We start from the raw sequence: 15466 nt of genomic DNA, 5'->3' as shown, positions 1-15466 counted from the left end.
CAACCCCAAATCAAGGAAAAATTGTGGTGGATATATATATATATATATATATATATATATATATATATATATATATATATATATATATATATACACATACAAATTATATATATATATTATTTTTTTCCGAAGCAAACACACTCCACCTCCAGCAGCATGAAAACAAGCCTACCAGCCGATCATTAGTGACAGACTTTTGAATATTGCAGTAGGTGCAGCATAAAGCGTTTCGACTCCTTGAGTCTTAGTAATTTAATCATAAGTAGTCACAGAGTGGTCAATTTCTTGTTCTTGTATACACAAATAACCAGTGAAGAAGGGCCTAAGTTAGCAGATGAAGTGATTTTTCAAAGTGAAAAGTATTTTTATTTAAAAACGTACTTACCTTATTGCGAAGATCTTGGTTTTAAAATAATAATCAAAGTATAATTCTCTAAAATTGATCTGGATCTCCTTCTTGAGTCATGTGTCCATTATTGATCACTGTTGTGCAATAAATGTCTTTCACTCCTCTGTGTTAGGCCTAAGGCTGCTCGCCCACACTACCACTAATAGAGAACTTTGGATTTTACATTGAGCCCTGTACACTTTTGGGGAACCCCTGGACTTTGTGCACGGTATAACCACCTAGTGGTAGTACCATATACAGAGCCAGCTTCCTACGCTATCTCTTTTTGATATACTATATAAAGAGCCAGCTTCCTACCGGATGAAGGCCTCCGTCCTTCAGCACAAGGATAAAACAGAAGTATCAATCTGTTCATTCTTCCAAGACAGAAACCTTTTTGATGATCCCCTTGGACAACAGACCCAGCACTTCCTGCAATAAGATGAATAGGTGCTCCTCCAAAAGCTTCTCTAATGTAGGAGTGAGGTGAGATGAGTCAAAAAGGAATAGTAGGGCATAGCCCTGCTGGACAATCTGGAAGACCTGTGTCAGATTTGACGATGTGCCGTCCAGAAAAAGGCTCTACTCCTGACTCCAAACATGGGTACTGTGTGCCGCTATGGACAAACTGAAGTGGCTTGGAGGCTCATGCCGCAGGGCAAAGTACTGAGTGGAATGATACCCATGGTGACCTTTGCAATGTCTGCCTGATCCTTGTCCTCATCCCCGAAAGGAGTTGGGTGACTACTGTGGTGAAGCTAGGGTCTGTAGATGCCCATGCGCCAGCCCCCTGGAGTACCCTCACAAGGGCAAGAACCAATGAGGAAATATAACTTTAGCAATGGAAGGTCAAAATAATAAAGGTGCACTCACAGGAGACGTCTTCAATGGCTTCCGCAGTAAATCACTAATGAAAGAGAGGGGGCCAAGCCCAGCCTCTTCCGGGTGATGACGGGCGTAGACGGTGGGATTAATACTCCTGACTGCTGTGTCGGTAAAATCAAGAGCAAATCTAATGGGCGTATTTCAAATTAGTTTGCCTTCTACAAATAATTTCTACCCCCTTTTTTGTGTTCATCTTCAAGATGTTGGAGGAGTTCCTCTATCTCATTCCAGTGAGCATGGTCATGTTGTGCTTAAGCCCATTGAATCGGCGATGCGCCGTTGGTTTGCAGACAGCGCTGCAACTAGTTTACTCACAGGGTCAATTCTTTTGATCTCTTTATCAGGCGGCAGGATGTCGCCTGAAGCTTGAGAATTTGTTTGTTTTATAGCACTTGTTACCACTAGGGAGTCAGGTGGTAATTGCCCTCGAATGTATACTGGGTCAGAGGGCGAGGCTTTGTACTTTTTAAGGACCCTCGGAGTGATAACGCGTGACATAACAGGGTCCTTAAAGATGTTCTCCGTATGGCGGAGCATGTCTTTTAACATAAGAAGGTATTGTGGGCATTTGCGAGTAGAAGAGAGTCTCAAATAAGAAATCCTCTTCTTAAAGTTCCTTATGTAGTTGCATCCCACGAAAATGAGCTGCTCTCGCTATAAGCTCCTGGCAAGTGGTTGAGTCATTGGGAGGTCATGGGTATGTAGGGTACATGTCTGTGTCAGTATCTCCTGCTGGAACTACGTCATATGAGTCCCAGGGATCAGTGTTTAGGGGAACATGAAAAGAACCATCTGCAGGGTCAGGGGGGGCGTTGTCATCTCCAGGGGAACCCTGAGGGGAGGGTTCTACATCAAACTGTGGTGAATGAGGCATGTCTGGGAGAGGTGGTGGAGTTGGTGGCGACAGTTGTGATGGTGGTGGTGGGGAAGGCAGTGTCACATGCAAGAGGATGGTGGCCTTGTCCAACTTCTTCCATTTAGATGAAATGGGTACATCTAAAGCTTCCTGAAAAGAGAGATGCCTCTTGGAAGGTGGTGGTTTTGCCAATATCCATCCAGTTTTAGGCTGAATCTGGATCTGCTTTTGTTTAGAGTCCAGTCATTCTTGCAGTTGATGGCGCCTACGGTAAACGTCAACCCGGATGGATTGGAGGCTGTAGATATTGTTGGCAGGTGTTTTGGTGCTGAGCCAGAGAGAGGGGCTTCTAAACTGGATTCTCGATGCCGACCACCCGCCCACGGCCTACAGGCATTGGTGGTCCGAGGGACTCTTGAGGTGGAGGTGGGAGTCGTTTAGGAGGTTTGACTCGAGGCTAATGGGCAGGTGGTAGTGTACTCAATGCGCCAGACTGCATCGATACACTGGTTATCTCAAACTCAAACTCGGGATTGGATTCCAAGCAAGGCTCAATGGAAAAAGCCTTATCTTTCGACATGGAAGCTTCTGGGTGTTGCTCCTGCTCGACGTCCTGATGTTCGAAGAGGTCGGGAGTGTCGTCGGCAGATAGTCGATGCATCTCGAGGCTGCGTGCTCAACGATCATGAAGCGTTTTCTTGGAGTGAAAAGCTTGAAAGGTTTCACAGTCAGCCCCTCTGTTCCAGAGACAAAGATGGAAGGCCCGAAGGCGAGGCACTCGACGGGCTGCGACGAATTTTCATCAACTCGTCGGTCGGTTGTGGCTCGAAGCACAAAAGAAAAAGCTATAACAATACAGACGGCAATAGAAAAGAACCAAAAGAGTGATCCGATGACGGTCTCCACTCGTTGAAGTACCACACACGTCTAAACCCTACGGCAGAGAAAAAAATTCCAACAATGGAGTTGATGTCCATCATCCCATGCACAGTATCACAGAAAAGGAGGAGTCACTCTACCTCGTGACCTCGAAAGAAAATCTTCCAGGAAAAATCAACCTGCACACATCCGAAAACAACACTAGATGGCAGGAGTGTGCAGTGCATGTGTTATCTACAGCCACACATGCCTCAGACAAGTATTTGTGATCTTTTTTCTGGATTTTACCTCAGGAGATTTCATTGCACCAGATGATCAAAAGAAAAAAAAAAACAGAGAACTGGAAGGTAAGAAAAAGGAGAGAACATAGACAGAAGAAAGGAGGATAGGAGGAAAGAGAGAAAGAAGGAATGACCAAAGTATAAGACGATAGAGGAAAGGCAGGAACAAAGATATAATGTAAGGTTGGCATTTCAAAGCAGGTAAGGTATGTGGCAGAAGAGCGGAAAAGTTGTGTAATAAGGAAGGAACAAAAACTACAAGATTAAAGCAAAGAAGGGTAAAATATAATTCAAGGAAATAAAAGAGATGCATAGATTTTTTTTTGAAAAACTGATAAATATTCAATATAAGGCTTACTATTCCATTCTAGCCACTGTGAAACAGACGGTCTCCCACCAATTGAAAGGGTAAAAAGACAAGCCATATGCAAATGAAAAATTCAAAAACAAAGACTAGGAGATCAATCCAATTTCCCAATTCTTCAGGCTGTGCAATGCATCATCAGCCATTGATAAAGCATTTTTTAGGTTCCCCTTCCCTCCACATACCCATACTTGGTACATTTTCTCAAGCGATTCCCTACTCTGCCTGAGGTCACCATGTTAAGTCGATTTGTATAGCGCACTATTCACCCGAGAGAGTATCCAGGCGCTTGGGCAGGTGTGTAGGTATGTGGTCCCCAAGGTGCTTATACGAAGAGCCAGGTCTTCAGTTTCTTGCGGAACTGAGGACGTGAGGAGGAGGCTCTGATGTGCTGAGGGAGGTTGTTCCATTTCTAGGGTGCGATGAAGGAGAATGAGCGACCGTGATTTTGATTAGATTTTTTATTTATAAAAGCACCCTATGCCCTATGGTGTCAAGGCGCTGCCAACAGAAAATAAGCTATCTACAGGAGGCACTCTTATGGAAGAGAATATAGCCACATCTGTAAATTCTTACTGAAGGCCATGTGAGAGGCTAAACTGGCTATGTGAATTGGCAGTGTGTTCCAATTTGGCAGATGGCGCCAAAAAGATGCGGCCACCCCATCTCACCTTCCGAAACATTGGAATAATCACCTCCTCAAAGAAGATCTCAACTGCCTTTTAAGCAAATACCACTGGATTGCTAACCTGGCGGGAAGCGGTCCGAGATGGTGCAGTGCCCGATGGACCATGCATAATGCTTTGAAAATCACGAGCTTCTTCACGTGCAGCAAATGGAGAGAATGCAAGCCCTCCCTCACTGACCGGCGTTTGGAAATATTCAATATCAAACGGGCAGCCGCGTTTTGAATAACCTAGAGTTTATTGAGTGAGGCTTTATTGATTATCAAGTAAAGAGCACTGCAGTAGTCAAGGCGAGAGGTGATTAATGCAATGACTACTGCGGTACTATCCTCCACAGGGATAAAAGGAAGAATCTTTCTCAAAATTTCAAGAATGAAAAAGCAAGAGCTTGTGGTCCTATTGACCTGCATATCAAAAGTGAGTTTGTTATCAAAAATTGCTCCTAATTTTTCATAGAGAAAACAGGAGCAGGTAAGGGGCCACAAGTCTCTGGCCACCACAGCTCAGACCACACTGAATGCTGAGCCCCAAAGACCAGGGTCTCCGTCTTCTCTGTATTAGGTTTCAGCCACTTCTCCTACATTCAAATCCCAATGTTCACCATGAAAAGCTTGAATTTTGCCGCAACTGATGTCATATCGTCAGCCACTGAGACAATAATCTTGTGTGTCTTCAGAGTATGACACAACCTGGAAGCCAAATGACCGCATCAAAGTTGCCAGTGGAGCTAAATATAGATTAAACAAAGTAGGGTTAAGTGAAGACCACCCAAGCGGGAGGAGGACACTGTATCAAACGCTGCAGACAGATCCGGAAGGACCAGGACCTAGACCACCCTGGTCCACCTGACAACGGATGTTGTCTGCTGCAGCTACTAAAGTCGATTCAGTGCTGTGACCTTTACGGAACCCATTCTGTGAGGGTTCCAGCAGGCTCTGTGTGAACATGAACTCAGCCAAAATCCTATTAATATATTTTTCAAAAATGTTTGCCTTTGCGGGCAGAAGTGAAATCAGGTGCAAATTTATTGAATGATCTGGCTCCCTATTCGGCTCCTTTTTAAGAGGAACGACAATAGCCTCTTTCCAAATTTGTGGCTAAACTCCTGAACCAATTATATGGTTATAGACTTTTTCCAAAAAAGTAGCAATAAAGTCAAGGACGAGTTGAAGTACTCTGGAAGGGAGGGAGGGGGTCAAGGATCCTCTGGGGAGCCTGATTTCAAATGCATATGTTGGGCTTTAATTTGCAAGCAAAATATGGTGGGAGGAAAGGTAGACAGAGTAGCCACGGGTTCCTTGGCCATGGGAACCTCTGTGTCCTCTTCAAGAGTAAATGTTTCCTTGTCTTCCTGAAACTCTGAGAATATACTCAAAATGTTTTCTATAAAATAATCTGCCACCTTATAGCAAAAGCTCTGCAAACTCTTTAAGAGTTGCTAAGCTGGGGAATGGGAGTATAGAGCGCCTTCACAACTTTTAAAAAGTTCATTGGGGGTGTGGCTAGCAGCACTTAATTTCCTAGTGAAATAATCAGATTTAGCATTAAAAATGGCACGTTTATATATCACCATGAATTTTTTGTTTAATTTTTTCTTTTGCACTGGGAGCAAGCCTCCACCGGAGTCCTTGCCGACGGCATTGTCTAAGCTCTTTTAAATCGTCTGAGAACCATGGCACAGATGCCTTGGCTCTTGTGGCCACCTTGGATTTAAGTGGGGCCACTTTTTCAATAGCGGCCGACACCCAAGTATTAAGAGCCTCTGGCGAGGAAGTATTAGGAGTGTTCTTTGTCATCATATTGCAAACTAAGACCTCTTCCAAATCTATACGGGACCATAGTCAGCCCCTGCTTGTTGCCTAGCAGGGTTCGCACTTGGACGATCCTAGTCTGTGAAATAAAGACTCAGAAGCGCTGCATAAAACGCAGAGTTGATTATCACAACTTCTTGTGTAGGGATCCAGTAAGCATTGCATAACACAGATGCTGCAGTATGCACTATTAACTAAGATTGATCACGTCTGTGTGGACCCTGGCTTTGACAGGAGTGTAAAGAAAAACAAAGTAGATATGCATTCACTGAGGGATCTAATTAGCCTTATCAACACAGGCCAGTGACAGGAGTTCACAATTTCTGCTACTGAGTGGTGCAGTCCTGTGATTAATTATACGTGTAGCAATCTGTGATGTCTTTTCCTTGAGCCCTTGGATGGTCAGCTGGGTAATAGTATGGATGGTGGGTACTACAGTTTGCCACTTGTATCCTATGACATCAAGGACTACTGCACTCCAACTCAATAACAAATTTACTTTTGTTGTACACTTCTCTCCAAGGGTAGCATTCGTCAAGTTCACTAGGCTCACTGCACAAAGTGTCTGTAGATTTGGAACTCAGATAATGCCTGATATAGCTACAATGCTAAGTGGCCTAGGGTCAATGTTACCCTTGAAGGAAGGACTGTGAGGTATCGGTTAAAGTCCGAGTCAATTGTGATCCTTTTAAAACAGCTTTTTTACAGTCTCCAGTCAATAGAACACAAGTGTAAGACTGAATGCTACAATGTATCAAGCAGTCTATAATACGTCTGCCAATGTTTGTCTTTGGCCTTGTGGTCAAGAGGGGATACCTCCTGGGAGCGTTTGCAGTCCAGCTGTCAAGACTGACAGAGATGCAAAAACTCACCAAACATATTGTACAATACTATAAAAAATCACTCAAACATCTACTGGGAATCACATCCACAGAAAAAGGAAGGTTTCACGGTGCTAAAGGACTGTTTTTAAAGTTCAGAGACCAGCCCAGTAGCCAGTAACAAGCTTCCCTCATAGCATGAGATGGCAAAAGGTACTCTCAAATTGTTACAGGCTTACAACACTAGTACTCGTAGAACACCGCTTGTAGCTCAGTTTACAAAACAAATGTATTAGGTTGGATCAACTGGGCTGCAAGGTCTTCGTGGCAGAGAGGTACCTCAGTTCACTAACAAAGATTCAGTAGACTGGGACTTGAGGTAATCCTCATGGCTTGGGTCAAGCTTCTTTCCTCAAGTGGGCAGTATAGATGCCTCTCTTTTCAGAGCACATCAGAGGAGGGCTTCTTCTAAAGTGTTCAGGCATTTTCCAGGCTTCAGGTAGACACCAACTTCCAGAGTCCTTTTTTGGTCAAACATCCTTCTGTACTGGTGAAAGTGCTTCCCCAGACCAATAGAAGAAAGTGGTCTTGAGCCATTAATTATCTTGCTCAAGGGTCACTAGCATGAAGCGAAGACACAAACGGTGGCCATGTTCAAAATCTATATATCAGGTAAACCATTGCAGGACACAGGCTTCCCTACTGAAAGATGGGTGTGAAACAGGCACTTATATATCACAAGAATGTATAATGCTTGGTGGTTAGTGTGATGTTGCCAAATAAGGTCTACAATTTCTTGGCTGTTGCAAAGCAAAACAAAAGCCGAGGTCAGGTGGCTTGGGGTTGATCACCAACTGGCCGGACACTTTAAATAGGGGTCGCTTGTTACTTTAAGGTCCGTGTCTTGAGCTGTCAATAGCTGAGATATCATTTTGATCATTATTTTGTTCTCCACCACAGCTCAGACCTCCCTGGTTAAGAGTGGATTCCATAAAACCTCCCTGATTAACTCGCACTACATCTTGAAGCGTGCAGGATTGTTATACGTGAACTCACAGCGCCTGTTCTAAAGTGCATAGTTTAGTTATTGGTGTCCTAGCTCTTTCAATTGATAAAAAGCGAGATTTAGTGATTGGTGAGCTCACTATGCCCATCTCAAGAGCGCATCGGTATCTAAGTGGTGAGCTCATTATCCTCACTTTAAGAGCGCACAGTTTAGTTACCATTGAGCTCATTATCACCATTACAAGAACGTGGGGTTTGGTGGTCTGTGAGCTCATTATCCCAGTCACAAAAGCACACGTTTTGGTGATTGGTGATCTTATCATCCGCATTTCAAGAATGTGCAGTTTGCTGATCATTCAAATCATTATCCCTGTTTTCAGAGGCCGTGGTTTGGTGACTGGTGAGCGCATAATCCCCAGTTAAAGAATATGTGGTTTGGCGAGCTCATAATCCACATTAAAAGAATGTGCAGTTTGGTGATCATTCAGTTCATTATGCCCTGTACTTGAGAGCACAGTTTGACATCTCTTAAATAGGTTGCTTAAATAATTTCTTACCGTCTTTTTCCCCCAGTAACTCCACGTCTTCTTTATCAGTGCCCCCTGAATCATAAGAAAAAATGCAACACAAGAGACAATTAGATAACACCTAGTCAAGGTCCTGCTTTAATTAGTCACATGTTATACTGCGCATGATCAAGTATTCTGTCTAGCACATGATTTAAGTTGCAATTTGCGATCACTAAAAAATAAAGTAGTGCACAAAAATATTTGAAGCACTCAATTTAATCTTGATTTACTCAGTAGGGTTTGCGCTAGGTACGATTCTTTTTTGTGGAATCATTTTCTTCAATGTTGCTTTAGTTCTGTATAAGTATTTTTGCAGGAGACTGCATCCATGTTTCATTTAAGTGCTAACTTCATATTCTTAATATCTTCTTGGCTTTAGCTTTCAGAATGCTTAGGTAGACATGTTCTCAATTTGTCAAGCTGTAGAAGAACAGTTTTGTCACAGGAAAGGTCTAACAGAGAACCTGGCTGACCAGCCATCTGTCTCAACAAGGGCAGAAGAACCAGTGCAAACATATGGCATGATTGTGGCTCTGCAAACTCAACTTACATTTCTATTCTATAAAGGAATTAGCCTACTTCAGACGATGAGACAAATGTTTAGAGAGGATCTGGTTCTCTCTCACAAGTATCCTGCAAAAACAATGTGTTCTCAATCTCACACTATCTGTTTCTTGCCAACTCTAAACACTGTACGGCATCTCACCTCTTCTGAGTGAGTCCCCGCTAAGAGTATCTTTCAAAGGTTCAAACACTACTGCAGATAAATCCATCTTCAATTCTAATAATTGCCATCTATGTGAATGAAACCTCCTATATGTTTTAAATCTCTGATTCTTTGGCATATATTGTGTGTATCGTATTCTATTTCTGTTCCCATACAAAATGTGTGTTAATGTACATGGAATAAAAATGGAAATAAAACATAATTAAAAGAAGGGTAGAAAGTGGTCAGAGGGGAAGCAGTCTCGGAATGCATATTTCCACTCTACAGACAACCAGTGGTCAGTTTATGGTCAAGGTTGTTTGCCACTTTCCAGCACAATCACAGAAATGCCCCACTGAGTACCGGGGGAAGGTGAAATTAAAGTCACAATGTGAAATCATATCTACACCTGATAACAACATTATATTGTAAGATTATGAAAGTATGCCTTCCTTTGTGTTAAAATGTAACTAAAACACATATTCTGTTATCAAGGAAGGACATTGTGGATGGCCAAAGAGGACTCTATGCAAACGGTTTCATGAATAGTTACAGATTGGATTCCAATTATTGTAATGCAGAAATGTTTGTTGTCAAATGATAATTGGTAACATAATGATCAAATAATTTTAAGAAAAACTGGGACTGACGGGAATACAAAGATTATCATGCACAAGTATAAAGGAGATTTGATTTATCTCTCCAAATTAAAAAAGACAATATAAAAATCTCTGTGTTTGTGTTAATGCCAGGGAACTCAACAGAAATAACCAGCCCACCAGACCATAAAACAATCCCGCAAACAGGCAAATAATGCCTCACACACTGACCTGTCAGACCAACCCTTTGAGTTTGCTTGGTTGGCCTATAAGCCAGCCTAGTGCTGAATGTCGCACACTGCTAGAGTGTCGCATAATGATTCTAAAGGCACATGTGTGATATGCGTTGCGTCAAGGCATGTGTCCCTGTTGCGCGATCGGACCCTCCACACCAGTGCAAGCCAAGTGGCTAGTACCTAAAGGCGCATGGCTACAGTGGAGGAAATGCATGGCCCCATTTGGTTATGCTGGGTGTGGGGGGGCAGTTTAGGCATGAGTAGGAGTACACTAAGGTCAGCAGATCTGGATCTGATGACAAATGGACAACCTGGAAGGAATAAATAGGAAGGACTGTGAACAAGTGTATGGTGAGGATGCATGGAACAGGACTTCCGTTAAGTGACAGTGAAAGAGACTTTAGGGTGTTTTTCTGACTGTCTATGTCCCTTTAAAGCCCTGCTGTTCAGTCGTGCGGTTACCTAAGGAAAGTAGAAGGGTTTAATAGGAGCGGAAATAATGACTTGTGGAGCAAATATTTAAGAAATGTATATTTCTAAGAATGCGTGCAAGTGGAATTTGTCAAACGTAAACGCTAATAGTGGCAAGGTATTACTTTATGGTTGTAGACTCACATGCATCTAGAGGTTGAGGGATCTAAGAGTGGGAAAATGGGGTAACTTTTAAAAAAAATGTAATATTATTGCTGGTGGTTTGGGAATGCATAATTCATTTGTTGGAAAATGAATGGAGGTTTACTCAGATGTTCTGATGCAATTCAAGTTTTGGGATGAGGCGGTCTAGAATTCTGGAGTTCAAGCATTTGCTGCTTGCTTGCTTCGGGTCTGGCTGTTGCAGGCAGGGGAACGAATGACAGTACCCTCCAGCATGAAGATGTGTCACATACCAGTAAGGTCAGCAAACTGGTGAAAATTAGTACCCTTCGGTGAATTGCTTTGGGATCCGTGCACTGGATGTGTATGTTGTGGTGTGCAAATGGAGGGAAGGTAAGTGCCATTTTGCACATGCAATCTTGGTTTTACAAATATGGGGGAGATGCAGTACACCGTCTAATGTGTTTCTCATGTCATAAACTTGGGGAAGGTGAGTACCCAGTCAAGTTGCATGATTCTAGTATTGCCAAAATAGTAAAGGTTAGTACCTTGTGTAAGAGTATAAGGAAGGGCAGAAAGCTGGTATCTAGTGCATGAAAATGAATATGATGGACTCCAGTGCCCTGGTTCTGGTGCGCAAATGGGTGGGGGAGTGCAGGATCTCTGTTGCTGGTGTTGCAAGCATGGGACAGAGCAGCACTAGAGGAGGCTTGTGGAACTGTAGTGCCCTCCACTGTGGGACTGGCAGTCACATGTTCTACTTAAATGTGCTCCGAGAACCGTCATTTGTGAAAATGATAGGATTTGATAGGTGCATATCACAGGAGTCACAGTACATTGGTGTTTGTCTTCTTTATATGTTGGTGTGTGTGTGTGTGTGTGTTATTACAGCTTGCGTGAACTGGGGTCAGTGTTTAGGACTTCCAAGGATGTAAGTGTATAGTGTTGTATGTGGGTGCTTCCTTGCCATGGTGCTTTAGGATGTTGGTCCAGTGTACCATTGTAGACTGGTGCTGGGGGAGAGCGCAATGGGCTAGTTAGTGTTGGAATGCTTTGTTTTTCAGGAGTTCAGTCTGCATACTGGGGGCTGTCACCATCATGTAGGGAAGGCGTTCCTTCTGATATTTGTGCAGCATCCAGCGTGCATGAAACTGGGTGCAGAGTCAAGTGATTTCTTTTGTCTGACACTTGATCACATTGGTTTGGCCATCTAGTTTGACTGGGTGTTGGGAGTGGTGGAATTCTGGCTACAATTCTGTAAGTGAGAGAGTGTTGCGATTAAAGGATTTCAAGTAGCCGAGGTGTAAGTTCCATATTATGGTTTGTTCATCTTAGCAGCAGGTAAAGGTGTTCATAGGTTCCTATCTGAGATCTCAGGATAACTTCTATGATAAGCTCTAAAGTAAGCCCCACCAGGAGCAGCCTCTCTGCTGCTCAGCCCATACTCCAACTGACACTCACAAGCACCTTAACATTCCACACAGCACACTCACAGTGGCTGAGCAGCAGGTATAACAAAGAGATTGCCTGTAAGCGAGCTGTCCTTGTGGGCATTTATGTGTTGCTTGTGGAAGAGGGAGAAGAAGGGAGATTTTGTCCTGCTTGATTAATTGTTGCATCTGTAAGACATCAGACGTGTATAATTAAAATGGAGGATGTAGTTGTGTGGTGTAACTATGTTGTCCAGTGTGTAAAGAAACAGGATGTGTCCATGCGTGATGTTTCCATGATGCATCGGCAGAGTGGGCAGAGAAATTAGAGTTTGTCTTGCACTGTCTGAATGATGACCTACGTATAATGAAATAAGATATTGTGTTGTTGTGTGACTGTTGTCCTGTGCGTAAAGAAATACGCTGATGTAGTGATGCCCTTAGTTACACACCCTGAGCTTAACTGACGTGTGCAGATCCTCTGACGGCTTCCACCCAGCAAGGGACGCCTCAGTGAGTCATCCCACCTTTTGGGCTGTCAACACTCCCACTTGTCCTGAAGAAGACCCGCCACGACATTCTAATAATGCTCTGTCAGGGTCGAAACGTCGATGAATATACATGGTTTAGATCAATCAAATCTCTGGTTGTTAAATCAATAGGCTTACCTGCTGTCTACCAGAGATACTGCCTACCATCATTCTGACCGCATTCTAGTCCCCGGTGTAACAAATTGTACATACTATCACCTTGTATATATGCACTGCACCACTATCCCTGAGCACTTGTCACCAAATCACGTCACCTTTGTCAGTATTTCCTGTATTGACAGCCTTCTTATTATTTGTAAATATTGATTTAAGCTTTAATGGATATAAAAGAAGAGTCTTTTGCAAGCATATACAAATAGGTGTTTTGCTTTATTATGTGTTCCAGCGTCATCTGATATGCGTTCCAACGTTATTTGATATGCGTTTCATGACTTAACCAATGCAAATGCAATACCGGTCATACTTATTCAACAGGTACTTTTTAAATTGTATTTTCTTCAAAGCAATTGTGTTCTCCCCGACAGAACCATTGTAGCCTATCACATACATACCCAGGTTCTGAGGGGCGCAGGCACAGGGTCGCCCTATTGTTGCCATACTTAGTTACACTCACAGCCTGTTAGCTACTTCCCCAACTGTAATTCACTGTCAGGCTTCACTCAGTGAACAAGCCCCAGTAGTCCATGCATCCTCACATTCTCATTATCCAAACTCAAAATTCTACCAGAGGCCCACTTAACCCATGCGTCACTACACGTGACATCGCTACACGTGACGTCACTACACTATGCCTTTCCTTATACACAAGACAACACTTTCACATCAAGTCACTACAAATAGTTAGAAATACATTAAATAAAGTGGCACACTCTACTATCAAAAACATTAGTAATATAAGCGGTTGATGATGGATTGAGGATCAATAATACTAGTATTGCATTTTCTTTGTGCGCTGAAGACAGGTACCAGCAATCATGTGTAATGCAGTCACAAATGCAGATGGAGTAAAGCAAAAGGCATTACATTCTTCAGAGTATGGCTTGGTCGTAAAGATGTTTACAGCCAAAACGTGGGTCTCTGCTCCTCTGCCTTTGTTAAAACATGGGTCAAAGGTGTTTTATCACACAAGTTCATTTGGTTTTGCTCAACATCACTTAATACGCAAATCCTAAATAATACAACGCCAACTTACCCCTACACTGACTTTTCAAGTGAGGGAACCTATTCTTTTGCATCCTAAACGTTCACACATTCATTTTGTGTGACTTCAGTTTTTTGATCAATTTAGGGAATCTCGACCACGTGGCCTTTGGCTCTTCTTTAAACCCAGGGTCACTGGGTCAGCAGAACAGATGTATCACCTACATTCTTTATACATAATATGATCCAGGCTTGCATCCCAAATAACTGAATAAACATTAACAAAGCAGATTCTTAAACACAGAAGACACTGAAAATTACAGTTAACTGAGAATTCTCAAACTGTTTCCTGTAGGATAACCTATATCCTCACGTTATTAAAATTATGGCCCGTTACTGAATAAGTGCCATAATTGTTTTGAGGTTGTGTCTCAGCCCCAGAATGTTCTAGGACCTCTGTTATTTGTACTGTTCTTAAAATACATTTCTCTATGTTGCTGCTTGTAAATAAACAGCTGGAACTTGAGTTTACTGTGAGTAATCACTAGTGTCAAATAAAATGTAAGACCCTGGGACAGCAGTGGTATACAGAGGTTCCCACAAAGGAAACTTCCCAGCAACTACTGCCTGCCCCAGGACCAGAAAATGGGCCAAGAGCAAAGACTGCAAGACAGAAGTGACCACAAGCAAACTCATAATAGGAAGTAATATGTGGGATATTCATCCTGTTCAGGAATTAATAAATGAATGTGACATACCAAAATATTCACAGTTGGCTTTTCAGTGTATTTGATAGACCTCTTTTCTATTTTTAGGCCTTCATTCAAAGTTTGGAGTAACCCTGAATCTTCCAGAAACCGAGTTACCAAAGATACCAGAAGTGCAATACGTGCCAAATCTCAACTGCCCCCCAGACGTTTTATCAGTTAAATGCTGGTGAAATTTCTGGGTGGGAAACCTTTGAAAAATAAAGCAATACCACTGGAAGTGGGTGCGGAAACACAGAATCCAGCTGGAATGCCACTTTTCTCAGCGTTACACTAAAGGAACTGTTTAGAATACCATGATAGTCTCGTATTCCAGAATTACCGAGTCTCCTAGTATTGGCCGTCCCAGAAGCGGGAATCCTGCGGGGGTATTCCTGATTTGATGCAATGGTGCCCCTATTTTCTTATTCCAATGATTTATCCCATGTTTTTCGTGTCACCTTGAAATGGTATTTTCAAGCCACTTCACAAGAACTGCGCTTCATACAAACACTGAAATGAAGAGCAGTGGGTGTCCAAGGAGGTCCATGAGGGTGGATTCCAGGCCAGATTTCTACATAAGAAACATTTTTAAGCATACAATGAATCTAATTTAAATTCCCCATTAAGGGCAGGGATTACCCTAAAATCTGAGTAAGATCTGGGCCTTTGGGGTCTACTTTGGATTTCACCAATAAAGAGACCGGCGAAATTCACTGAGGAAGAGCTTGAAAAATATTTACCTTCTGAATATTTGTGACGTTTCTTTAAAAGACAGCAATGAATCACAAATACAACAATAATCATGGCAAAGGCACAGGAAACGATGATGAAGGACAGCTCAGGTCTTCGCAACGAGGACGTCTTCTTAAACCACGTTTCTGCCAACAAAATAAAGACAAAAAAATGTAATGAAATC

General features: G+C 42.6%; 1 protein-coding gene across 1 annotated transcript in view; it reads right to left on the bottom strand.

Annotated features, from left to right (window-relative positions):
- The window catches only part of LOC146811714 (butyrophilin subfamily 1 member A1-like), a 226686-nt gene that overhangs the window by 67661 nt on the left and 143559 nt on the right, over window positions 1-15466 (bottom strand). Inside the window, exons 5-6 of the mRNA XM_085618710.1 lie at window positions 15291-15428; window positions 8534-8578 (exon numbers count right to left, since the gene is read on the bottom strand). Of these exons, the coding sequence (XP_085474836.1) occupies window positions 8534-8578; window positions 15291-15428 (183 nt within the window). The remainder of the gene's footprint in view (window positions 1-8533; window positions 8579-15290; window positions 15429-15466) is intronic.

The sequence above is a fragment of the Triturus cristatus genome, chromosome 7, assembly GCF_964204655.1.
Source record: "Triturus cristatus chromosome 7, aTriCri1.1, whole genome shotgun sequence".
Taxonomy (NCBI): domain Eukaryota; kingdom Metazoa; phylum Chordata; class Amphibia; order Caudata; family Salamandridae; genus Triturus; species Triturus cristatus.
Note: the sequence above shows the minus strand (reverse complement) of the source record. Positions and strands in the feature narration are given on the sequence as shown.